Raw genomic sequence first — 27678 nt, 5'->3', positions numbered from 1 at the left:
GAAATTGAGTTATTGTAAAAAAAAAATGAGTACGAGTCTGTTTGAAGACATGTTTCATACTATTGTCTCCCTTTTTTTTACAATACCTATAATTCAAGTCACTTCGTCATAAAGAGTGAAATCTTCTGGGTAAGTGGAACCTGGAAACCCATCTGAGAAACAACTCTAACGATTTTCTTATAAATTTAATAGTTGATGTATATCGCCGAGAAAAGAATTACTAGCTTATTAACCACACGAGGTATCTAACATACATAAATTGTTAAGAAAAAAATAAAATTAGCTCTATAAAGGTATAAAGGAGGTATTGTCTTTTTAAAAAAAGTACTTTGATTATTTCTCTTGTTTACTGACAAATTGAACATGCTGTTTAGAACGTACACTTCTAAAACATGTGTTTATTTTATTTATTATAATTGGTGAAAACATCACATAGTAATGAAATGACATTTTTATTAGTCAATACAAATATTTATCTCTTGTACATCTTTCTCAATGTAAAAGCTTTAAATAAAAAGTTTTCATGATTAGTCTAAAATATCGTTCTTTCAAATCTCACCATTTATCTCCAGCACTAAGACCACTACAAGTCTAAAAATATTCTTTATTTCATCTAGCCACACACACTAGGCTGGTCTTGTTTTCAAAAGCATACAATTGCTTTTTGTTGAAGCTCTTTATTTAAGGCAACACAATGCCTCTGCCCATGAGACAAACTAAAGCAAGGCATGACACAGTCAAATATTCTCTCGTCCACAAGCGCTGTGTCCTCGCCTCATTCAGAATATCCTCCAGTTTCATCAGTTTTAGGGTCCCTTGTTTCTCATCGTACATCTTGCACATTGTCACGTTGGCCTCGGCGATCACGAAGAATGCGAAACTGTAAGGCTCCAAGGAGACATTGCCAGACGTCTTGACAGGCTGCAGGTCAGGGACGTAGTCGCTCTTTAGTACAATGGGACCATCATTCAGTTTCATTTTTCTGTAAATAAGAGAACCAATGAAATATTGGGTTATACTACAAAGAACAGTATTCATCACATTAACAAACTTAGTTATACAATGTTTAACAATAACAGTTAGCACTAGATTGTGTCACGGAAGAATGTATGCGTGTAGAATTCTTGGGGCTCTACAGTTCTACAGACAAATCAACAATCGCATTAAAGTGGGATGCTAGAAATGTCGATCACAGTTTTCTGTCGCACACGTGGATAAAACCAAACATCTGAATGCAGATCGTAATTTTCAATTGGACTTTTGTATAAAATCTGGACATTGGCCGTCCCTTCCCGACATTTTACGAAAAGCGTGACAAACGGTCCAAAGCGGGACTGTCAGGCCAAAAGCGGTACGTCTGGTCACCTTAGTTTAGATATAATCCTTTCTGCCCTACACCACTACTGAGTCGCCTCTGTGGGCTGCTGTATCAAAATGCTTAAACGTTTCAAAGATTGACTAATAACCTTACCTGGAAAACAAATTCTTTGGGTTAGCCGATGTAAAGATGTAGGCGTCAATCGAGGATCCATTGAACTGGTCAAACTTTAGTGTCAGGCTAGTGTATTTGATGTTTAGCGCATAGACAACCAAGGCACCATCTGGATATCTGAAATGTTACATCAACGATGTAGTGCCAGAGCAAATACACAAGTAAAATGTCGACTAGCAGCAGATGAAGGGGTCCAATAAACAGGTTAACAAACATGTGCATTACATTAAGCGATCTATAATGAGTGCAAGGTAGAACTAAGATAGAACTAAGACTTTTTTTTTTTACTTTAGCAAATTTGCACTATAGCGCGATAGATGGTTAATGAGTTGCTTCTCTCTTGTTTATCTTAAATAACATTTACAAAACAGAGGACATTTTCATACATGAAGACAAATTCATAAATAGTAAGCTTTTTTTACAAAGCTTACTCACTCTGTCTGTTTGTCTGTCTGTCTGGTAAAAATCTTGACCACGTTGTTTCTCCCACACCCAATCTCAAATCAGGTTGAAACTTTGCACAATTATTTCTTGTACCTGACACAACCAGAATCAATTTAAAAAACAATCCATTTGTTAACCATTAGAATGTCCAAACAAAAACATTCTTCTGGTCCAGAGTCAATCGCCGGTATGCAAATCACCAAATAGTCGCATGCCCCAACTAGACCCGCCTCCCTCCCACCTCGCCACACCCGTGTTCACTAACAGAGGGGACAGTCAGCCGTTGGGCATGTAATAGATAAACAGTGGCTCTATCTAACTGTGTGTCTCTCATTGTGACAAGTGGACAATATAGATACACTACATATACTATATAGAAGCTTCAGTGAGTAGGAACAATTAAGCTGTGGGCGTAAATATCAATGTGAAGAAAGGTGCTGAAACGAATGATTAAAAACTTGGCCCCTGGTGCTGCTTTTCATGTATGTTCAATTTGTATGCATCATTCAAATTAAGTTTAGATCTATGATACATTCCCAATGAGAAATGATGGTACAAGAAGCGCAAAGAAACAAGTTAGACATTTCCAATTATAGAAGTGACGGCTTCCCTATGAGTAGTGATGATACAAGAAACATAAGCACATGTTACATTCCCATTGAGTAGTGATGTTACAAAAAACATAAACACATGATACATTCCCATTGAGTAGTGATGATACAAGAAACATAAACACATGATACATTCCCAAGGAGTAGTGATGATAAAAGAAACATAAACACATGATACATTCCCAAGGAGTAGTGATGTTACTAGAAACATAAGCACATGATACATTCCCAAGGAGTAGTGATGATACAAGAAACATAAGCACATGATACATTCCCAAGGAGTAGTGATGATACAAGAAACATAAGCACATGATACATTCCCAAGGAGTAGTGATGATACAAGAAACATAAGCACATGATACATTCCCAAGGAGTAGTGATGTTACTAGAAACATAAGCACATGATACATTCCCAAGGAGTAGTGATGATACAAGAAACATAAGCACATGTTACATTCCCAAGGAGTAGTGATGATACAAGAAACATAAGCACATGATACATTCCCAAGGAGTAGTGATGATACAAGAAACATAAGCACATGATACATTCCCAATGAGTAGTGATGTTACAAGAAACATAAGCACATGATACATTCCCAATGAGTAGTGATGTTACAAGAAACATAAGCACATGATACATTCCCAATGAGTAGTGATGTTACAAGAAACATAAGCACATGATACATTCCCAAGGAGTAGTGATGTTACTAGAAACATAAGCACATGATACATTCCCAAGGAGTAGTGATGATACAAGAAACATAAGCACATGTTACATTCCCAAGGAGTAGTGATGATACAAGAAACATAAGCACATGATACATTCCCAAGGAGTAGTGATGATACAAGAAACATAAGCACATGATACATTCCCAAGGAGTAGTGATGATACAAGAAACATAAGCACATGATACATTCCCAAGGAGTAGTGATGTTACTAGAAACATAAGCACATGATACATTCCCAAGGAGTAGTGATGTTACAAGAAACATAAGCACATGATACATTCCCAAGGAGTAGTGATGTTACTAGAAACATAAGCACATGATACATTCCCAAGGAGTAGTGATGTTACTAGAAACATAAGCACATGATACATTCCCAAGGAGTAGTGATGATACAAGAAACATAAGCACATGATACATTCCCAAGGAGTAGTGATGTTACAAGAAACATAAGCACATGATACATTCCCAAGGAGTAGTGATGATACAAGAAACATAAGCACATGATACATTCCCAAGGAGTAGTGATGTTACTAGAAACATAAGCACATGATACATTCCCAAGGAGTAGTGATGTTACAAGAAACATAAGCACATGATACATTCCCAAGGAGTAGTGATGTTACTAGAAACATAAGCACATGATACATTCCCAAGGAGTAGTGATGATACAAGAAACATAAGCACATGATACATTCCCAAGGAGTAGTGATGTTACTAGAAACATAAGCACATGATACATTCCCAAGGAGTAGTGATGTTACTAGAAACATAAGCACATGATACATTCCCAAGGAGTAGTGATGTTACTAGAAACATAAGCACATGATACATTCCCAAGGAGTAGTGATGTTACTAGAAACATAAGCACATGATACATTCCCAAGGAGTAGTGATGATACAAGAAACATAAGCACATGATACATTCCCAAGGAGTAGTGATGTTACAAGAAACATAAGCACATGATACATTCCCAAGGAGTAGTGATGTTACTAGAAACATAAGCACATGATACATTCCCAAGGAGTAGTGATGATACAAGAAACATAAGCACATGTTACATTCCCAAGGAGTAGTGATGATACAAGAAACATAAGCACATGATACATTCCCAAGGAGTAGTGATGATACAAGAAACATAAGCACATGATACATTCCCAAGGAGTAGTGATGTTACAAGAAACATAAGCACATGTTACATTCCTAAGGAGTAGTGATGATACAAGAAACATAAGCACATGATACATTCCCAAGGAGTAGTGATGATACAAGAAACATAAGCACATGTTACATTCCCAAGGAGTAGTGATGTTACTAGAAACATAAGCACATGATACATTCCCAAGGAGTAGTGATGTTACTAGAAACATAAGCACATGATACATTCCCAAGGAGTAGTGATGATACAAGAAACATAAACACATGATACATTCCCAAGGAGTAGTGATGTTACTAGAAACATAAGCACATGATACATTCCCAAGGAGTAGTGATGTTACAAGAAACATAAACACATGATACATTCCCAAGGAGTAGTGATGTTACAAGAAACATAAGCACATGATACATTCCCAAGGAGTAGTGATGATACAAGAAACATAAGCACATGTTACATTCCCAAGGAGTAGTGATGTTACTAGAAACATAAGCACATGATACATTCCCAAGGAGTAGTGATGTTACTAGAAACATAAGCACATGATACATTCCCAAGGAGTAGTGATGATACAAGAAACATAAACACATGATACATTCCCAAGGAGTAGTGATGTTACTAGAAACATAAGCACATGATACATTCCCAAGGAGTAGTGATGTTACAAGAAACATAAACACATGATACATTCCCAAGGAGTAGTGATGTTACAAGAAACATAAGCACATGATACATTCCCAAGGAGTAGTGATGATACAAGAAACATAAGCACATGATACATTCCCAAGGAGTAGTGATGTTACTAGAAACATAAGCACATGATACATTCCCAAGGAGTAGTGATGATACAAGAAACATAAGCACATGATACATTCCCAAGGAGTAGTGATGATACAAGAAACATAAGCACATGATACATTCCCAAGGAGTAGTGATGATACAAGAAACGTACTCATTTTTTCTCGCGCAGGCAGCGTACATGCGGACGTGCGGACTCACTCTTTCCACCTCAAACGCCGGCCCTTCGATCAGGCTTTTGTATAGGTATGTGACATAGTACTCCTGTAGGTTGGAAGAAATCAAACATCTTAGCAATAAAAACAAATTACATTTTTTTTATGACACAGTTCCAAAGTATTTGCCTATCAATCATTAAACATAGTTCCAGGACAGAAGTTGACAAAAGATGGTTACTAATCTATTGACATTGAAATATAAAAAACACAAGCACGAACGTACGCACACACACACACACACACACACACACATACACACAGAGAACTGTGTCATTCGATAATATTGTGTCTGCTACACTTTAAATCTAAGGACGAAAACCTTGTAAAATTAGTAAATATGTTTTTGTTTTTTTTTAAAGAAATTAAAACACAATAACACCTCTAAAGCGTGACCCGACTAAAAGCTAACGAGAAAATGGTGCCGAAAAGAAATAGCAATGACAAAATAGTACCCATGACAAAATAGTGTCAATCTTTATTTTATTTAATATCTTTATTTTTATTCATTTTAGGTTATTACTTAAGATATAGTAAAATATAAATACACCACCATAATAAAACAAAATTTATAATCGGCAAAAACGAAGAAATAAAATATACATCAGGCACGCGCGTATGTTATCAGTAATTTTATTAGACACTATTTATGCTTATGACTTGCTGATTACAATCAGAAAACGCAAACGTTTACAGTATGGCCATTTCACGAGGTCCTCGGAGCTTGCAAAGACTTTCAATACCAGGGGAGAAACAATGGACAGACAGAGAAGGCGTTGGGAAGACAACATCAAAGAATAGACATTGAAAGATATTCTAGTCAAAGCGAAAGACAGAGAGGAATGGAGAACTACGGTCGACAGATTTTGTGTGGTGCCTGTCAATGTGAGTTTGTAATGTTTATCTAGGGCGTGACTTGAATGGGTTATCTTCCCATTTGTCATAACATTAAAACACTTACTGGAGTTAGGTCGTAAGTTCTTTCGTCCAATAATCCGCAGTCCCCGCCCCAAAATGTATGTCTATAAACACGGTCAATAGCGTGGTGGGCAGCTAGTCCGAGTTTATCCAGCCATCTGTAGAGTAAAATAGTGTTTAGAGACACAATTGAATTGAATTTGTAAGCGAGAACTAGTTAATCTATCCCCGTCTGTTATGGAGTGTCTGTGTGTGTGTTTGTATTTGGTTTACCAGACATTCTCCTATTTGGAGTGTGTCCACCGTCTAGAACGAGCTGTATGTGTGTGTATGTAAAAGAAGTCATTCAACTTAATTTAAAATTAATCAAAACGTCTAGCATGGTATGTTGAATTAGTTGTTAGGAGCTACAACCCAACTCAGGAACGCTATAAAAACTGCCATTCCATGTGTCATAAAATTGAAATGGTTTAAATAGATGAAAACATATTTGGTTCAAAGATCTACAGTTGTGGAGCGTGTAATGACTCAATAGTAAGACGCGAAGAAGGTGGGATTTATCGGGGATTTACTTAGTGACGTGACGGTACATTGAAAACTTAGAACGAACGGAAATAGCTTAGTATATATCTATCGACAATAGACTGTGCCCTTTCTTTGTTGGAATTAAATTCAATAAATCGTTGTTTTATTTAAGGAGGCATCTTATTCTTCTATTTTTGTTGAGAATGCTGTTGCTGTAATATCATATCGGTACGTGACGTTTTGGCGCCGCCGTTTTGGCGACGCCGTTTTGGCCCCGCCGTTTTGGCGACGGGACGTTTTGGCGCGAGCCGTTTTGGCGACGGGACGTTTTGGCGCGAGATATCATTTGACGATAATTTAATAAGCACGTAGCTTTTTTTTTTTTAATGAACCCTTGAATTCCAGCGATCCAGCGACTTAGGCAAATAACCATGGTGTCTATGTATAATTAACTTGAAGTATTTTGAGAAACATGGTACATGTATTATATTTTTACTTATATTAGCAAGTGTTTGGTATGTATAGTTGGAGATACCATACAGTTATTAAATAAACCAATGTTAATGTAAACAAATAATTGCATCAATTTTTAGTCTATCATCGTTTCATTTTTTTTTATTTTAAAGTAATATCTTAAAAAACGTTTTTGAAAATAAAAGTGTGCCTCTTAATAAACACACATACACAAGCCAAAATGTTTATTATAGAAAATGATGTGAAAAACAAACACACATTTACATTTAGTACGTGAAAAATATGTCTTAACACAAACACTCATGCAATGCATAGATATGAATAATTCTTTTAAAAGAAATAATACAATAAACGTACATAATGTATTTCGCGCCAAAACGTCCCGTCGCCAAAACGGCTCGCGACAAAACGACCTTCGCGCCAAAACGGCGGGGCCAAAACGGCGGCGCCAAAACGGCGGCGCCAAAACGTCCTGCTTCGATATCATATACATTAATTAAAACTCGCGGCTAAATATACAATGAACCATCAACATCTCAAGTCACAGTAGACACACACAGCCCCTCAAAAAGCGTCTATGTTAACCTTCTAAACGCCTGTCAAATCGCATTTCGGGAAAATTGTGGAGAGGAAATATCCCTGATCACTACCACACTCTTAAGCCTATATGCATGTGAATCTTGGACGCTGACTGCAGATCTCGAGAAGAGGATCCTAGCAATGGAACTAAGATGCTACAGAATGACCCTAATTGTACCTTACAAAGACCGCATCACGAATGAAGAGCTTAGAAACTGGATTAATACAGCAATTGGACCCCTCAATGACCTGCCAACCACTGTCAAAGAACGTAAACTCAAACTCTATGGCGACATCACAAGGTGATCGGGGCTTGACCTTCCTTCAGGGAGCAGTACCAGGAAGAAGAAGATGATGAAGACAGAGCAAGACAACAGTCCTGTCAGTAAAAAAAAAAATTATGTCCAAGGCAAAAGACAGAGAGGAATGGAGAAAGACGGTTGGCAGGTCTTGGTCTAAGGGAAAGGTGAAGGTGAAATCTCTATCTGGATTTGAATTCGAGCCTCCCCCTCCCCCCTCATATAACCAAGCGGATGACGTCACGCAGCTACACGTTCATTAGCTTAGCTAAATATCAAACGCTGTGGAACTGTTAAATAGCTACTCACAGTAACGTAGTTATAAATCCAAGCGAATCGTAGCTGTCGTCGCAATCATCGAAGGTTGCCGTCTCTGTCAACCACAGAGGCAGTTCAGTGTTCAGTGAGGCCATGCTCCACCGCATTTGGTTCATTTCTCTTTCCATTCTGTCCAAGACGGTGATGTTCAGGAAGTCTTTTACTCTTATGCTGTTGCCATGTACACTATTGCTGATGGTTTTCAAAGGTTAAAAACATGTTGCATCTTTATTATGTTAAATTAGTGAAGTGAAGTATTCCTTTCAAACCCAGCGATCTCTAGAGCAGATGAATGTATTACAATGTAATCCTATTTACAAAGCTTATATCAAATCACTCTGTCTCTCTGGTACAAATCGTGTACACGTTATTTCTCCCACTTCCCATTCTCAGATCAAGTTGAACCTTTACACAATTATACATTGTCGAAGATGATGCATGAATCAATCAAAAAAATTAACCAACTAGTCAATTAATTAATGGTTAATTAATTTTGTTAAAAAGGTAGATACATCTTTCAGTATTGATATTATATTGCAGTATATGTGCGGTTCTTTCCCTACAGCGGTTTAGTTTCCTACTAGCAGTTTGGTGCTACAAGTCAACGACCGCAAACAACAATATTGTATCCTCGTAATCTCCTTCAGAGCTATAGGGAAAAAAAACACTGTCAAGTCAACCGCGGGTTTAAACATAGAACTACAGATTATCTAACGAACTGACCACACGGCTAATAATTCCACCGTGTATTTCAACTTGACACCTCAGTAATGGTGGGTTAGTTCACTTACACCTCAGTAATGGTGGGCTAGTTCACTTACACCTCAGTAATGGTCAGCTAGTTCACTTACCAGTGAAAGGATAAAGCACTCAAGAGTACGTTCGCATCAGGAGTTAGAAATCTGTTGACAATATATTCAAATCAGATTATAGAAAGCTACCTTGCTTTGACAAGAAATCAAGATATCAAAGATCAGAAAATTTCAATTACAATCTTGTTCAATTACTTGTTTTAAAAATATAAATAGGCCTACTGATGATTCCTTTCAAAAAGATACATTTAAACAAGGGAAGCCAGATAAGCTTACGGATAGATCGTTAGATGATACAAGTAGCTATATTGTGAGGCAAGAGATAGACGGAAAGAATGTATCAAGGCAGTTTTAAAGGATGTAGAAAACAGAATATCAATTGAATCTTTTAAAATGACTCAAGTGAATCAAGCAAAGATCGCTAATTCCTTGACTATGAAGGTTGATTACTATACATGAGTCAAGTGAAAAATTTTGCTTCTCAATAGGCTGGAAAGATTAACTGAAGACTTAAACCAAAAAATATGCACATAAAAACGATATCAATTCCAAAGCCTAATTTCTATCATTTTGATCAACTGATCGTTTATCTGCGCCATCAAAGAATTCAAAGATAAATGCAACTCTGTCTGTTGATTATGGACATCTTCTTCATTGGTAACAACGCGCAAACTTAAGTTACACGATACGCATACAGCCTTTAGGGCCATTTATGGGTTAGGGTTGTAGAAATGTTACAACTTTGTCTGCAGCATTATTTTGTATTACATACAGATGGACAAATAAACAGCGACATACATTCATAAAACAACTGCCGTGTATACCAACCATTTATAACGTAATTTATACCAATATTGATACCAATATCTATAATGTAATTTCTCCAACTATGATACAGAGATTAGTTAAGTAATAACCAAAAAAAAAAAAACAGACGAATTCCTGGCACTCACTAACAAATGCTTGCGTCATATAATCGGTGTCAGATGGCTAAACGAAATCTCAAAATACAATCTATGCAGGGGCCTAGCTAGGAATTAGCCATCATTTGAGGGCCCGGGGGGAGGGCTTGACCTCTTTGGGATCCCCTTCATTTACCATGCGTAATATTTAATATTCAATGTAAAAAATCCTCATTTGGACCACCCACCCTCTCAAATGTGGGCCCGGGGGATTTTCCAATTCTCCCCCTCCCTACCCCACACTAGCTACGCCACTGAGTCTATGGGAAACAAGTGAACAAGAAATCCAACGACGAAAATTGGGCTGGATTGGATGCACAATAAGAGGAACAGCTTTTACAAAATTGTAAGATAAACTCTAGACCCACAGTGGAAGAGAAGGGTTGGGAGACTAAAGCAAACATGGAGGAGATCAGTAGAACAAGAAGCTAAGATGGAAGACATGAACCCAATAAGCTGGATTGCCCAGACTCCGTCTAAGATGGAAGACATAGACCCAATAAGCTAGATTGCCCAGACTCCGTCTAAGATGGAATACATGAACCCAATAAGCTAGATTGCCCAGACTCCGTCTAAGATGGAAGACATGGACCCAAATAAGCTGGATTGCCCAGACTCCGTCTAAGATGGAAGACATGGACCCAATAAGCTAGATTGCCCAGATTCCGTCTAAGATGGAAGACATGGACCCAATAAGCTGGATTGCCCAGACTCCGTTTAAGATGGAAGACATGGACCCAATAAGTTGGATTGCCCAGAGTGGGTCTAAGATGGAAGACATGAACCCAATAAGCTAGATTGCCCAGAGTCCGACTAAGATGGAAGACATGGACCCAATAAGCTGGATTGCCCGGACTCCGTCTAAGATGGAAGACATGAACCCAATAAGCTGGATTGCCCAGACTCCGTCTAAGATGGAAGACATGGACCCAATAAGTTGGATTGCCCAGATTCCGTCTAAGATGGAAGACATGGACCCAATAAGCTGGATTGCCCAGACTCCGTTTAAGATGGAAGACATATACCCAATAAGTTGAATTGCCCAGAGTCCGTCTAAGATGGAAGACATGGACCCAATAAGCTGGATTGCCCGGACTCCGTCTAAGATGGAAGACATGGACCCAATAAGTTGGATTGCCCAGACTCCGTCTAAGATGGAAGACATGAACCCAATAAGCTGGATTGCCCAGACTCCGTCTAAGATGGAAGACATGGACCCAATAAGTTGGATTGCGCAGAGTCCGATGGCTAAGCATTGTTGCGGCCCTATGCTCAACTGGAAGTCAAACAAATCAAGTCCCAACTATAATACAATAGATCGGATAAAGTAAACAGAAAATACATTCATGACATATATTAAACTTTTTTTTTCAAACGTGAATTACCTTTTCAAGTAATGAAGTGATTGGCTTGGGCATGTTACGTCTGGACCAACCAGCTTGGCATTGTCATACAAGGGATAGCCCGCCAAGAGGATTTTCAATAACTTTAAATCTTTCAGTAGAACGCTGGCAGTGATGTTAAAGCGTTTAGGATACGCATTTGTCTCTGATAATGCGCAAGCACATGTTAATTATGAATTCTAAAGATGATTAAAAAAAATTAACACAAGGGCCATTAAATCGCGCATCTGTTTTCTTTTTCTATTCCGAGATAATTGTCATCGTGGATATTCTATCTCGGCTCATATAAAAGAATCTATTATTTTTTTTACTCCCTGGATAATAGTGGCGAATTTTCATTAAAGCTTAGATCAATCAGGCGTGCTGGCCGAGCGGTAAAGCACTTGGCTTCCGAACCCGGGGGTTCCAGGTTGTCCAAACAGCTATAATGGGTACCAGACATAAAAGTAAAGTCGATTGTTTGTTTTGCTGGCCACATGACACCCTCGTCAACCGTAGGCCGAAGAAACAGATGACCTTTACATCATCTGCCACAAGGTCTGAAAGGGGAACTTTACTTTCTTTTAAGGTCTATAAAATAATTTTCCGATATTGATAAAATATTTAATGTAGTTTGCTGGCGATGTTGATTCGATATAATATATTATGTCATATGACAGCAGAGTAAAACAATATAATCCTTATTTCACTACTTAATAACTAGAAAAAAAAATGTGACGGAATATTTTTGGCCGTGTAACTGCATAGCAAATGTAGTAGACTTCACTGCGGAGGAGCTGTGCGCAAGTCTACGCCAATATTACTTTACACTTACCGCTTCCAATCTGAAAATAGCGAATGCTTAAATTACTGGCAGAAGCCTGATCTAGAAACTTTTTGGCCTCTATGGTATTCCAAAGTCCGCTTTTCCTTTTGAAGTTCGTAAAGTCCACCATAACATCCCAGCCGACGGCCTTGAAAAACGTGTACACTGGTTCAAACTGATTAACTGGCAATAAAGGAACATTGAAAATTAATTGTCCCCCCTGTGACCGAGTGAAAATAAAACTTAACTAGTCGACCGGCGGCGTAGCATACGCCGCTATTTTGCAGGGCCGGCCTTAGACCATTGCAACCTATGCGACCACAGTGGGCACTGCACTTTCATAGGACCCGCACTAATTCAAGGTGTATAAAATATTAAATTAAACCATTTTATAACCTAAAAACAGATTTCCCGCGCCCTCCTGTCAATTTACCAGGAGCTCCTGGAAATCTCCCAAAAGTGCAAAATATACTAAAAAAGTCCTTAAAATATACGGAAATATATAGACAAAAATTGTCATTTTGGAGTGTCATTCAATATGGAAAACGCCAATCCTACGCACGACAAAACGGCATTTTGCATTAGCCGTAATTGTGGAATCTGGTGAAAGAGGCTTCTCGCGCCTCAAACTAATGAAGAATTACCTTAGATCTACAATTCTCAAAGATAGATTGAAACATTTGGTAATTCTTGCTATTGAGCGTGATCTGTGTAGGAAACAGAATTATTATGATATACTGTATGACTTTGCTACACGCAAGGCACTTAAAGTAATTCTGTACGCAGTAAAGAATGAATAAAATGCATGGACGAATTTATTTTCTAATACAAACTCTTAAATTTCACTTATTATCCGCTTCCCTACCCAAACTTGGCCCTGCGAAATCCGTTTCGCATAGGGCCCCAAAATGATTAAGTCCGGCTCTGCTACTTAGTGTTTGTAAAATGTTTGTTTGTAAAATGTTTGACATGTTTCGGATGTTCCTTCAGAGTTGAAGGACGAAGGGGGATGGAAGCGGGCAGGATTTGATAAATCCAAACGACAGTCCAGCGGGCAAACGGCACAACCAGGCAGCCATCCGTAGTGACCAGTGAATACTTGTTCTCCCCCCCCCCCCCCTCTTGTTTTTTCGTGGGGTGACTATCCGCAGAAATAAGAGAGTGATCTTTCCTTTACTTCTTCTTACTTCTTCTCTTGGGCCATGAAGAGAATTATATATAGAGATAAATGACACTTACATGTAATATTCCAGTTAAAAAATTGGGATATTATGCGCATTCTTAACAAAGAGAAATCTTACAAGCAAGGTTCCAGTTTTCCAAAGACCTGAACTTGTTCCTTTTTTTCCCATCGTGTTTAAAAATCTTTGCTTTAGAATGAGGTTTAGCCGTCTCCACTGGGGAAAAATAAAGTCGCACTGTTGAAGGCGACAAAGCAGCGGCCATGCGGTGCAATTGTTCAGATCTACAAAAAATTGAAAATTAATTTGTATTTTTGAAATCAAACATCATCAAAGAATTATATATATATATATATATATATATATATATATATATATATATATATATATATATATATACGACAGGCCTCACTGGCGGATCCAGAACTTTGGAGTGGGGGGGCGATTTTTTTTCCAAACCCTAACCCTAACGCCCAGTAAACCCTAACCCTATCCATAAACGTGCGTACAGCATATATATATATATATATATATATATATATATATATATATATATATATATATATATATATATATTCGATATATGAGAATAAAATAAGACTGTTTCTCAATCTTCGGCGAAAAAAAAAAGAAAAAAAAAACAGTCTTTCTCTTGCAAGCATGGGGGTCTGGGAGAGCGCTGTAAGCTTCCTCAGTGGGGTTCGGGGCGAAGCCCCGACGCCCAAAAGCGTTTTCTTGCATTTTTCTCTGCAGAAACGCATTCTTCTGACATCTACAGCGTATTATTAATTAGTTGGGTTCGGGGCGAAGCCCCGACGCCAAAAGCGTTTTCTTGCATTTTTCATGGCTGAAACGCCTTCTCCTGACATCTACAGCTCATTACTTATTAATGGTGTTCGGGGTGAAGCCCCGACGCCAAAAGCGTTTTCTTGCATTTTTCACGGCTGAAACGCCTACTCCTGACATCTACAGCTCATTACTTATTAGTGGTGTTCGGGGCGAAGCCGCGACGCCAAAAGCGTTTTCTTGCATTTTTCACTAGAGAAACGCATTCTTCTGACATCTACAGCTCATTATTTATCAGTGGGGTTCGGGGCGAAGCCCCGACGCTAAAAGCGTTTTCTTGCATTTTTCACTGGAGAAACGCATTCTTCTGACATCTACAGCTCATTATTTATCAGTGGGCGTTTTCTTGCATTTCTCACTGGAGAAACGCATTCTCCTGACATCTACAGCTTATTATTTATCAGTGAGGTTCGGGGCGAAGCCTCAACGCTAAAAGCGTTTTCTGGCATTCTTCACTGCAATAACGCATTCTCGTGCCCTACAGCTCATTATTCATTCTATTATAAAGTGCCTTTTGAATAATGAGAAAAATATTCTAATATGAATTTATAGTCCCTTAATACATTGCAAATAAAACCGATTTGTTCTTTGAAAAGATTAGATACCCCACATATTTAGATTAAGGTTTTGAGGATCGCCGCCGAAAAAAAAATTCGATTAATAATATTCAATAAAATTCTAGCATACATTGTGAGTTATAGTCCTAAATTTATTTAACTAGAAAAATATGAGATAGAGTAAAGGTTGGAAAAAGTCGACTAAGAAAAGATTATCTGGCTTTTGAACTCATCTCAACCGTGACTGTTATATTGAAAAATTTCGTTTGAATTATAACTTTTCCAAAGCAAAGTCTTTCTTAAAATAGTTATGATAAATTCATGTCAAATTACACAAACTCTGTCTGGAAAGGGCAAGGGCGGTAAAATGAAAACTATTAATTCTCGCTCCTTTTTATAATTTCTGCTATTGATTGCATTTTGCATTAAAGAATAGGGGTTGGGCGACTCGATATAAGAATTTACTTTATAGCATATATAAATTATATTAGTGACAGATTTTTTTAATTTTGTAATTTCTTACTATAATACAAAAAGAAAAAGTATTGATTTGTCCGATGGGGGGAAGGGGATTGCATGTATCGCACTTCCACCTGTTTATATTATATAGATATTCGACTAATTTTGTTCACATACTATGATTTCTCTATAACAGTAGAACCGCCCCCCCCCCTCAAAGATGGGAAGGGCGGTGGAGGTATTTTCTCTTCCCCTTCCAATCGGCCAACAGGTGAACGAAATTATATAAAGACCGGTTAAAATACCAATAACAAGTTTTAATCATAGAGATATTTAATTGATTCTGTTAGCAAACTGTGATTTCTATAAATAAATAGGACCGCCCCCCCACTCGAAAGTTTATGGTGGTGGGGGGGGGGGGCGGATTGATGCCATCGCCCCCTTCCGACCCTACCAAATCGGCCAAAATACTAGAAGGAGGGGTCGAAATAATCTAAAAATAGGTTGAAATATAAATAATTAGTATATATTATTAACATAAGTAATAAATTCGCATACAAATTGTGTGAATTCTATACTATAATTCGTCCGCCCCCCCGCTTCGGGGGGGGGGGGTCGGCCGAGTGGGGGGGGGGGGGCGATCGCCCCTACCGCCCCCCCCCCCCTGGATCCGCCAGTGACAGGCCTACTATATCACAATTTTTTAACATTTTGGATCTAGATCTTCCGTAATTCTATAAGGAGTGGTTATTTTGCTTATAAATGTGTCATAATTATATAGTACGAATACATTTTTATGAAAATTTGTTTTTGTTTTAAAAGTTGTATAGTGTGCATTTTTTCCCCCCCTGTGTGTGTGGGAGGTCCTGCATCAACCAAACTTTAAATCAATAATAAACAAAAAGAAATAAAAATGATTTACTGAGTTCGAAACTTGTTCCACTTCAAGGCTTCAAACGTAAAAGTATGAGCGATAAATGTCTTTGGTATGGTGAAATTACTTTCATAAGTGCGCACTTTGATTTGATAGTCAGACGTTAAAGTATTCACAGGAGGCATTGCAGACAGAGCTAAGACCAGCCAAAGCCATGCTCGAATAAAGCAGCGATCAAAGACGAGCATCTTTCTGTCAGCGGTTAACTGCAACATTAAAACAGAAATCAATCAGCGATTCATTACTATATGAAATAGAGCCTTATACTCTTACATTACTCATATTGAAAGGTCAACATTATGAATTGGGTTTGCTTTTGTTAGCAAAAATGTCGCAAAATAAAATATTTTTGATTAATTCTATAAATATATAAGCCCAAACCATAGCTCACTCATTGGCTGACTCACTGACTCATGGGTGGACGAACAAAATACGAAACTTTAACTTGTATTAACTTGTTATTACTGACCGTGAGCCAAGAACAACTAAGATCTTTTAAGATCGCAACTGTAGCGATTTATTTTCCCGAAATGATATTTTTTTCCCCGTAGTTTCGTTCCAATACGTATTCCTAAAACCGACATAGGCCTACTAATATTTTATAGAAGATAATTTTGTTAAGCAGTCATTGACTTAGGTGTGTAATTTTCTTTCAATTCAACTTTTAATGTTTTATTATACAAACGACATTCCTGTTTTGTTTTAAATCGTAACCTAATAGTTATACATTATAATATTATATAATACATTATAGACGTTCCTTTAAAATAGAAGCTAAAGAAAACAATTACATCCTGTCGACCTCATATATTTAATATCAAAATAAAACAAATACAATTTCATTCATAAAACTAAATGGATATTTCTTTTTTTTCCCCTGAACACGGAATATCTGTATGAAGGTCTGTAGCAAATGTAAGGTCTGTAGCTAATGTAAGGTCTGTAAAGGTCTGTAGCTAATGTAAGGTCTGTAGCTAATGTAAGGTCTGTAGCTAATGTAAGGTCTGTAGCTAATGATAAAATGTAGTAGGCCTAAAATGTTATAATTAGATGATAGATCTAGATCTACATGTATTACACATTTCAAATAAAAACAAAACGGTAGAGAGGTTACAAATGAATGTGTATATGTGTGTATAATCCATTTTTACGTGTATATGCCAGTTGGATTGTCTGTACGTATGACTGGAAGTGTGTTAGTTTTCATGTCAGAGGCCAATGTGTGATACATTCTATCAAGTGAAATTAAGTTTTGCTTTCGCCTTGGTCCGGTAGAGCAACCGAAAGGGCCACATGAATGCCAGTAAATTGTTTTAAGATTTTATAATATTCTCTTTAAAAGCAACACTCTGAGCGATGTGATTTAAAAAAAAAACATCTTATACACTTTAAAGTCTAAAGCTAATATAAAGCATTGTCTTAAATACACTACATCCGTTTGTAGTGCTTCTCGTAGATGTCTATTCTTTATACATTCTAGATTCTAGACGATAAAAATTCGTCTTTCAACTAATGAAACCAATGTCTGTCAACCAGTCTCTATATTTCAATGTCTGTTTCACTAACATTAAATTTAGCCAGGTTGAGCCTAGACTAAGATTAGTCTAAGAGTCTAAATCTAGATTACAATTCTACTTTTACTTTTAATTCTTTGACAAAAACTAGATACCTACTTATTTTAGCTTAAGGTATCAGAGTTTGGCCTAGTTAAAAGTGTAACTAATTACCTTTTATTTATATAGCATGTTGTTAAGTCTACGATTCATGTCTTGCAAGACTACACATATTGCAGAGTTATGAAATATTTTGACTTTTGGGATTATTTACGGTTTTAATCACTGCCGTAGTGAACGAGTACACTTTTTGAAAATATTATTGCTTCGTGCGCATAGAAACATGTAGTTAGAGACGCGTAGATTTATTTTTATTGTGATGTATGGCTCATTAGCATAAATCTGACTAAGACTGTCATGAATAGGAAACATGCGCTGTACAAAAGCAATAATAATAGTTTCTGATGTAAACAGAGCACGGATGGATTCTGAAGCGAACAATTACATGCTCATTCCAGCGCTTGGCTTCCGAACCGAGGGTCCCCGGTTCAAATCCTGGTGAAGACTGGGATTTTTAATTACGGGATCTTTCGCCCTGAGTCCAACCAACTCTAATGGGTAAATGACGTTAGTTGGTGAAAAGTAAAGGCGGTTAGTCGTTTTGCTGGCCACATCACACCCTCGTAAACCGTAGGCCACAGAAACAGATGAACTTTACATCATCTGCCCTATAGACCACAAGGTCTGAAAAGGGGAACTTTTTTTTTTGACCACCGTGATAAATGCGCTATGTTTATCACAATATGTCAGTGTGCATTATATTCATATCATCTACAACCTCTCTTTCTCTCTCTCTCTCATAGTGTAAGTTTCTCTTTGTTTATGTTGTTCAAGTTTTAAGGTCATCGTTTCTCAAACCTTGGTGCGCTCCTTACCCTCTTATGGGGATGACAAAAGGAGGAGAAAATATGTTTTATTGTTTTCTTCAAGGACAAAAACAAATTGCAGTTATAATCCATTGTGTCTGTTAATCAAGTAAAATCGATATTATTACCTATGTTTAAACAAGATTACAAAAGGAGTTTGTGTTTTAAACAAACTCTAAGGTGACCCCCAATGTCCGCCCATGGGCCAGCGTTTATCAGACAGAATGTAACAAAAAAAAACAACAACTCCTTTTAAAGCATATAATACACAGCGAGTCCTCCTCCGATAGTAATAGCATAAAGACTTGACACAAAAAGCATTTTTTGTTTTGGATTTAAATTATTTCCTAATAAAAATGAAGTTATTTTTTGTCTACTTTAGAGATATAGTTAGAATACAAAGAATATCCCTGAATGATGGCTGTCTGGTTGTGTGGAATGCGCTCCGTGCTGTCCTCTTTAGCTTCTCCTGTTCGAACCCTACCCCATTCCTTACCATCCTGCAGAGGTTTGGACTACGATGTAATAGTCGGAAGTTATTAATTGTTATGTTTCAATTGATACGAAAATATCGCGTCGAAATTGTCAAGAAATGATTGAAGATTGAGATCCAGAGCTTTGACCAGATCAACTCTATATCATCATATAAAACTCTATAGCCTAAAACTCTATATCTAGATCATAAACTATAAATAATCTTAATCTTAAAATTACTAGATTTATATGATGAGGATTACTAGACTTAGTCCAATCTAGTGCCTACTAGTGATAGTGTACGGAATGCTGTTCACGTCCGATCCGGTTCTTAATGTGATTCTAACGTAGGCCTATACTTGATAAATACATCTGCACCCCTAAGCTCTCAGCAGATAAGCTATTGCCTTAATAAATCATAGATGCACATTCTGTTCAAATTATTAATACATTTAAATCTAAATCCAGATCTACATCTAGCCTCTATTTAGTCTTATTTAGATTTTTGTTAATACGTAATGAGGTTATGTCAAAACTGTAGGCTATAAAAGTAGCGTTTTTTTTTAATATTTAAAAACATTTGAATCAGTTTTTCATTTCATCAGTTAGTTAATAAATGGAAAATATTCTTTATAATGATCCAGTGAAACTTTTACCATTGTGCACATTTTTTTTTACCCATGTTCGAATCTATGAATGAATCATGAGCTATTAATGAAGATGTTACCTTTTCTAAAAACATACCTCCCCTGGAGTTTTTCATTTAAATGTGGTGCATTTTTTTTTTAAATCTGCTTGCATAGATAATTTTAAAAATTAGATGGTTCACTTTCGGTAAAGAGAAAAAGTAGCCGTTGCATCAGAACTTCAAATGATCTAAAATATCACGATGTCCGATTTTCATTTTCTCTTCTAGTTTCTGAGATCTAAACGGGACAGCCTGTCGGCAACACAAAACTAATAGTCACACAAAACTAATAGCGGCTATTCCCCTTTCGGAGGCCGCTAAAATTAAATTGATAAATTAAGTGTGGTAGTGGTGGTCATGATAAAGATGATAATTTTTGGCCTGTTGGCTTCCAGATGACTCTGTCTTTCACTGACATGGTCATAAACCTTTCAGCTGGAGGTCCATCTTCTCTCAGGTCCGTCATTTCTGTTGATTTGCTGTAGCTTGTGTTTTTTCTACAGGGTAGGGTAGTCAGAGCGGTCATGGTAGGGTAGTCAGAGCGGCCAGGGTAGTGTAGTCAGAGCGGTCAGGTTAGGGTAGTCGCGGGCACGTTGCCCTGCCTCATCGTGGCGCCCGCGTGGAAACGGCCATTGGAGGAAGTGGCTAGGCTAAATGGGTAGCAACACAAGACTCCCGTGGGGATGCCCACGGGTAGACGAGAGTCCACCCATTGTACGGGCGGAGTTGTAAAAAAGTCCCCACGAACACGTCCCACATCCATGCGCTGTTCCTTAAAGGGACCGTTACATCAATGGCGGTTCCCGCACAGCTAGCTTGGTACAGCGAAGGAAAATGGCGGAGGCTCCCGGTGCCCTCGGCCTTCGGCCATGTGCAGCCAAGCATGCGTCGGGGCCAAAGGCATTGGAAACAGCAATGTTTTACATAGGCATTGACTCGGGTCTCTCTCAAACAAACTGTGTTCTCACAGGTTTTTTTTTTTTTACTGTTTGGCGTCCAAACAGGTTTTTTTTCAAACTTAGAGCTCAAAGAGCCTTCGGCTCAGCTCTTGGACATCATCAACAAGGTTAGGGTAGTCAGAGCGGTCAAATTTCTTCAGAGTGGTTCACTGTCGTTCAGATGACGCTTTTTACGCAACAATTAGAAAGCCTACAATACAACTTTCTGAACACGAGTATGATATTTCAACCAAACCCATTACAAACAAATATGCTCGACTGCCTTGAATGTACCTCACAATAAAGTATTAATCCGCCCCGCGCTTTGCTAATTCAACTTTGACGCACTTTTTTTTACTAGAGAAATAGTGCGGTACTCTCTTAATATCACCAAAGATACCAAAGATACACTTACATCAGATATGGGATTTTAAATAGGCTCAATATTGAAACAGACGTTTTACAAATGCCAAGTGTCAAAACAAAATTGTGTGTAAGTCCTCAATAGCCCCAGAAACTAAGTGAATAAAGTATACAACTTTATACATGCACATTAACTCACTCTTTATCGTTATATCCATAATAGGCATACACTAGCAAGACTACCTTGCAAATAATCATGACTGTTGGAGGCCCTGTGCGGATGGTCTAAAAGCACTAGTCGACAGCTGTCCTGGTTCGTATACCTATACCGCATGGGGTTTACCGCATGCTAAAGGCGATCTTTTTGGAGGAGGGCATTTTGGTACCTTCCGAAAGCGCTACAAGGATCAACTCAGCAGTTATTTGGCCATTACTGACCTAGAGAAAAGCAGATGGCAGCAGATGACCTCTGAAAGAGAGACACACATTTGAGACCCAAAGAAACGCCTTGCCAAAGACCGGTGCAGAAGACCAAAAGAAAACGTAGACCGACCACCAACTATGGCTATGTCTCCATCAGATGTTGTAAGATATGCAAGTCTCAACTGGGTTTGCGTGGTCAAGTGAAATACTACACTCGTCCTTAATGTTCGAAGACAATTCCTTACCATTAACTCGCATACGGAAACAACTCTGGAATTCGAAATGTGGACCCGCTAAACACTAAATAAATAAATAAATAACATTTCAATTCTTTCAATATAAATATTTAATTTCATTTTTTTTTTACATATGTTTACTATTGCAAGTTGCATGTATCCGAAAAGTGTAGCAATAAGTTTTTGTTTTGTTGGTAAAATGCCAGGTTTGTTTATCTATTAGATTGCATATATTCAAAGACACTTCAAACTATGAACTCTCTTCATACAATGGCCTAGCAACCACGGTACGAAGAGACTCATGGCATACTGTCCAAGAGGGGCTATTGAAAGTCAGTCGTTCATTACTTTAAAGACAAGCACTGGGAATTAGGTTCATAACACTGCTCGTAAGATGTTTCACTGAAAAAAAAAGTGTAACTACACTATTACTTTTAAAAGGTGGTACATAGGTACCTTGAATTGCCTTTCTGATAACGTATCGGTGTGTATAATATTACCCTATTATTTTGTTGGTCGAAATTAACCTTATTGCATTTTTTTTTAGCAACGGTGAAAACGGATCCTCATATTCTTGAACCCGGGTACCCTGCTACGTCCCCCTTTTCATATTGTTAAAAATCATAACGGTCAGTAAATTACTACAGCATTTGCCAATAAAATATATTACTGTTAATTTGTTAAGTGACATCATTTAAACTTGTGTTTCTTTAATTATGAAATGACAATTAAAAGAATGTCTGTTTTTTCTCCTGATCCAAATCTCAATATATTTCTCCAATTCAAACAAAACTATAACTCTTAGGCCAGGTCCTCTTACAGCAGGGAGGTAACCGAAGCGGGTCTGCGAACCAGCCAATCGTTTGACTTTCTTTTTGAGTTGGCCAAACTCCAGAATGATGTGTAGCATCTTGGACGTCGAGAGTGACTCGAGCAATGTTTGGTATAGGAATGTTCTTTAACTCCTAGTAGAAGAGAAACAAATATTTAAAATAACATCAACAAATTTTATATTTTTAAACTTTGGTTGTAAATTGCAATCATAAATTAAATATACAGCACTTTGTGATTTATTCAGATAATAGATTTTTTTTGGAGGGGGGGAGGGGGGATCTTTATAATTAGTAGTCTATTGTGGTGAATGTGTGTGTGTTTACATCGATTGTTACTCCTGGTATTTGTTCATATGTGTGAACTCATGTGAGATTGTGCACTGACTATCTTCCGTGTCTATGTGTGTAGTTATTTTCGTCATTCAGTGTAATAAAGCTTCAGATATTAACTCTGTTTTTGTTATACTAAAGTACGACACCTACCCCAAATCTTCTAATTTGAATATATTATTTTTCTTTTATTCATCAAATCTCTCTCTCTCTCTCTCTCTGTTTTTTTTTCTCTCATTCTCTCTCTCTATCGCTCTCTCTCTCTTTTTTTTTCTCTCATTCTTTTTCTCGCTCGCTCTCTCTCATGTCCACGTCCAAAACTCTCCCCACTATTCAATAACTAAGGGTTTCGAAGATGACTGTGAATCAAGAAAAGATGGAATGGGAAAAGAATAAAACAAAATTTTATGTAGGACTAATTATTCAATACCAGCGCTTAACAATATACTGTCAAGTAACAAAACTTCCAAATGGTTACTAATAATAAAGGATGAAAAATAAATTGAAGATGCAAAAGTGGTAGGTACACAATTATAAAACAATAAATAGAAGGCTGTGCTTGAGAAACAAATGACCTCATTATGAACTTCGAATAATGTCGAGGTGGATGGCAGTCGACATCTGAGAATTTGTTGACTCCTTTGCTGCAAGTCATTCCCTCGTCTCAGGACACCCTCATAGTCCAGTCCCCAGCTAAAATAGTGAAGTAACAATAAAAAAAATAACATAAAAACAAATATAAAACAATCATTAGCTTACTATATTAAGACTAATAGTAACAACATAAAAGCGCAATATTACACACACCCTGTTTACTTAAATACTAATAGCCTACCATTAGTAATAGTGATGCTCACACAAAAGAAAAAAATAAGCAAATCTTATCACTTCAAAAAAATACAAAATTAGACCTTAACGGTGCATCAGGATTACATCTTTAGATTCCTACAATAGGCAAAAGGCTACTATATAAACTGGCCAGAATATAAAATATATCGTTTTTTATTTTTTCTGAGGCAGATATAAAAAACTGACCCATGTATTTAGCGTAAAAAGACCCTGCGCTTTAACTTCGAGGTCTCTCGTATGTTAATAATATATTCTCGCAAAATGGGAATGCTGATAGACTCTAAGTGCTCCTTAAAATCTCTCATTAAGATTAAACTCCGTAGGCCTCGGCATTTTTTGTTTGTTTTGTTTTGCTGCTTAATTAATCAATCTTGTCCCATGTTTCTTGTTTTCGGTATTGCTCAAAAGTTTTTATATTAGATTTGTTTCGCTCTTTTACTTGAGTAACAAAATAATTTTAATACAATCATGCTATTTAAGTTTTTTTGCACTGACAATGTGGATAAAGATATGTTCAATAACGAAAGAATAGAACAAAGACCTATATATAGCCTAGGTCTATGGTAGAGAAGTTATGTTGGAGAATAGATTGTTTGTTTTTTTGTTTGAACGTAGTTTTGTGCAGAAATGGAAATAATCCATTCAGATGCATGTTTGTGGTATGCGAAATCCATTTGTTTGTCAAAAGAGCTGAGCTGAAGGCTCTTTGAGCTCTAGGCATGCACGCCTGCTTTAACAACCGTTCTGTCTGGAAGAGATCCAAGTCGTACCCGGAATGCGAATTCCAAGAATAGTTAAAGACAGTGTGCAATAAATAGTTTTAAAACCCGTACAAATAAAGGTATTATTAGACACGTGTCTTTTAAGTTGTCGTGCTGGACGGCAGGAGATGTCAGAAGACAGGAATTCGGAACCTTCGTTAAGACAGTCTGAAGCGCATATCCTGAAGCGCATACCCAACAGCCATTAGGAATCCCATGTGTTATAACGCTAAACACGAACTCTAAGCAACAACATTCTTCGTAGAGTCATGGGGGCGCAGTGGCGGAGTGGTTAAGCGCTCAGCTTCCGAACCTGGGGTCCTGGTTTCGAATCTCGGTGAAGACAGGGATTTTGAATTTCGGGATTTTTAGGGCGCCCATGAGTCCACCCAACTCTAATGGGTACCTGACTTGAGTTGGGGAAAATTAAGGAGGTTGGTCGTTGTGCTGGCCACATGACACCCTGCTCGTTAACCGTTGGCCACAGAAACAGATGACCTTAACATCATCTGCTCCATAGATCACAAGGTCTAAAAGGGAAACGTTACGTAGAGTCATGAAGAATTAGCGCTAGTGCGTGCGTAGAGGGATCATAATAGAGTAATTCAAATCTAGTTTGCGCCTGTACGCATTAAGATTAGTCTACGAGCCTACAAATAGGGCCTACAATAAGTTACGGAAACCCATGCATTAATGAGTTCAGGTTTCGATGCTTTATCAAACTCTAAAAATACATTGTAAAAGGGCAAGTAAGAAAGGATACCCATCATTGAACTATGGGATCCGATTAGTGCGTCGTACCGTATGGTAATGCCAGGGCATCGGATTAATATCACACAATCATAAATCACCAATAACAATCACCTGTGAAACCAGCACGGAGTTGGCTCCGAGTAGGCAATCCCTGGACAGTCCCTGCTTGTATTTCTCTGCATGACCAATGGAGTCTAAGTTGGCAATTCGAGCAATACTTAGAACAGGTAGATACGAGAAAACTGAATAAAAACAAAGTTTAAATATAGTTTATGAATAGTGGATTTGTGTGATTAGAAAAAAATGTGTTTGGGTAAAGGCAGTTAACGAAATTACACTCTGATCCCATCAACAATCAAGGGCATATCATAGTCTAAGCTATATAATATTTGTGAATTAATTCTAGGCCTATATTAAATTTAAATCTGAAGTCTAATAAAAAAAGATGAGTGCAGTAGGCCTAGTTCACATAAATACGCAGACCCAGTTGAGACCTGCATATTTTATCAAATAAGCCTATGATGCAGACAAGCCTGTCGTCAGCCGGGAAATAAGGGATGGGAGGGGGATGCATTCTCTTTTTGCCTTCTACTGTAGGACACCTAGACAAAATACTCAGTTAAAATAGGGTACGTGAAACACTGCAAGGCATCAAACCTTGGCCAATGACAAAATTTAAGACGACTTAAGGCACATATCAGAGTTTCCATCAACTTGGAAGGCTAATGCTATTATAGCTAGAGCCCTGGAGTCTGTCCCTCAGCCGTCTGGTAGGTCTAAAATAGTCTAGATTATTCTAGATCAACAGAATTAAATAATTTTAATAATGGATAATTATGGCTAAAGCACGGTAATATGATAGTGCTAGCTTAAGAGTGTCTGCATTTAAAAGTCTGTACTTACAAACTTTGTTGAAATTACTTAAATTGGATCTAAATGGTCTAATTTACGATCATAAATAAACGCCGGTATGAAGAAAATAGTTGAAAGGATTAGCAGATTAGATTTAAAAATAATATAGGCTGTGGGCCTATATAAATAGTCTATGATATAAATCAAATATTCATTAAAGTTTCGCACCGTGCAATATCGTTAGAGCACAAACCTATATATGTGTGTTAGAGATAAGATTAGGCTATGAAGTCATATCTACACTATTAATAGATCTATTTACTTACTATAGTTTGTGAATATGCAGATAAAATTTAATTTATACTTTTCTGCTGAACATGTCAAAATTAACTCAGTATCGACCTGTTTCGCCCATTCTAAATTTAATTCTATTTTACTAGGTGGAGAATTTGATTTGGGAAAGGGATGGGGTATTTGGGGTGTGAGAGAGACAAAAATCACGGTACTTAGGCTACAGCTAACCGCACTGGGTGACACCGACCCTGGTGATTCCATTGTTTAAAACAAAACAACATCAAGAAATTGAAAATTTAATAACTATTTGTTCCATTATCAGGTCTATATTTTTACAAAGCTTATATCAACTCACTCTGTTTTTCTGGTAAAAAGTTCGTATAAGTTATTTCTCTGACATCCAATCTCAGATCAACCTGAAATTTTGTTTAATTAATTCTTTTAGTCCCCTTTTTAGGTCGAGAGCTTAAAGTTTGAAGCTAACAATAGATAACTATAAAACATTCCATTTTCTTTCAAACAGTCCGCCACGCTTTTAACGTTGTCACATAAGTATTAACATTGAATACGCAGTAGAAAAGTAAAAACAAAAATATAAATCATATAGATGCAATGTCAGCAAACGAAGGCTACATTTTATAGCCTACATTTTTGCTTTGTGACTGAATCTAAAGCTTTAAATTCACAATGCACATCATATATATCTATTTACATCACAATTATGATTTTCATTATGCTTATGACTGAAGTTATGAACGAAAATATTTAAAAGAAAAAAAAAAGATCGCAGCAATTTAAAGTTGAGTATGAAATCTAGAGCAGAGGTTCTTAAACGTTTTTTTTAAACCGGGGACCCCCTTATGTGTCAAAACTTTAAAAAAAAAATAGGC

The 27678-nt window shown here is 37.3% G+C and overlaps 2 protein-coding genes across 3 annotated transcripts; both read right to left on the bottom strand.

Annotated features, from left to right (window-relative positions):
• Nucleotides 1-435: 435 nt before the first annotated feature.
• LOC106059621 (hyaluronoglucuronidase-like) lies at nucleotides 436-18378 on the bottom strand. Its single transcript, XM_013217287.2, has 11 exons — nucleotides 18243-18378; nucleotides 16504-16721; nucleotides 13840-14003; nucleotides 12548-12721; nucleotides 11716-11878; nucleotides 9408-9458; nucleotides 8548-8748; nucleotides 6405-6519; nucleotides 5383-5492; nucleotides 1472-1609; nucleotides 436-982 (listed from the first exon to the last, which is right to left on the bottom strand). The coding sequence occupies exons 2-11, from the start codon at nucleotides 16701-16703 to the stop codon at nucleotides 682-684; spliced, it is 1617 nt and encodes a 538-aa protein (XP_013072741.2). The 5' UTR covers nucleotides 16704-16721; nucleotides 18243-18378; the 3' UTR covers nucleotides 436-681.
• A 3845-nt stretch (nucleotides 18379-22223) lies between these two features.
• Nucleotides 22224-26706, bottom strand: LOC129922589 (uncharacterized). Of its 2 annotated transcripts, XM_056009274.1 has the most exons (4): nucleotides 26546-26706; nucleotides 25754-25884; nucleotides 23855-23972; nucleotides 22225-23081 (listed from the first exon to the last, which is right to left on the bottom strand). In XM_056009274.1, the coding sequence occupies exons 2-4, from the start codon at nucleotides 25822-25824 to the stop codon at nucleotides 22899-22901; spliced, it is 372 nt and encodes a 123-aa protein (XP_055865249.1). In that variant the 5' UTR covers nucleotides 25825-25884; nucleotides 26546-26706; the 3' UTR covers nucleotides 22225-22898. The 2 variants fall into 2 exon arrangements, with proteins under 2 accessions (XP_055865251.1, XP_055865249.1); XM_056009276.1 differs by lacking the exon at nucleotides 26546-26706 and having other exon boundaries at nucleotides 22224-23081.
• Nucleotides 26707-27678: the final 972 nt, after the last annotated feature.

The sequence above is a fragment of the Biomphalaria glabrata genome, chromosome 13, assembly GCF_947242115.1.
Source record: "Biomphalaria glabrata chromosome 13, xgBioGlab47.1, whole genome shotgun sequence".
NCBI lineage: Eukaryota > Metazoa > Mollusca > Gastropoda > Planorbidae > Biomphalaria > Biomphalaria glabrata.
Note: the sequence above shows the minus strand (reverse complement) of the source record. Positions and strands in the feature narration are given on the sequence as shown.

Bases quoted from the DNA above. Each gene is read 5' to 3' on its own strand.
- LOC129922589 (XM_056009274.1), bottom strand. From the start codon at position 25,824: ATGCAGAGAAATACAAGCAGGGACTGTCCAGGGATTGCCTACTCGGAG. The intron at 23,973-25,753 runs GTGATTGTTATT...TCACTATTTTAG, and splicing joins ACTCCGTGCTGGTTTCACAG to CTGGGGACTGGACTATGAGG. The intron at 23,082-23,854 runs GTCATTTGTTTC...CTCTTCTACTAG, and splicing joins TATTCGAAGTTCATAATGAG to GAGTTAAAGAACATTCCTAT.
- LOC106059621 (XM_013217287.2), bottom strand. From the start codon at position 16,703: ATGCTCGTCTTTGATCGCTGCTTTATTCGAGCATGGCTTTGGCTGGTC. The intron at 14,004-16,503 runs GTAAATCATTTT...AATTTTTTGTAG, and splicing joins TGGAACAAGTTTCGAACTCA to ATCTGAACAATTGCACCGCA. The intron at 8,749-9,407 runs GTAAGTGAACTA...GAAAACCATCAG, and splicing joins AGTGCTTTATCCTTTCACTG to CAATAGTGTACATGGCAACA.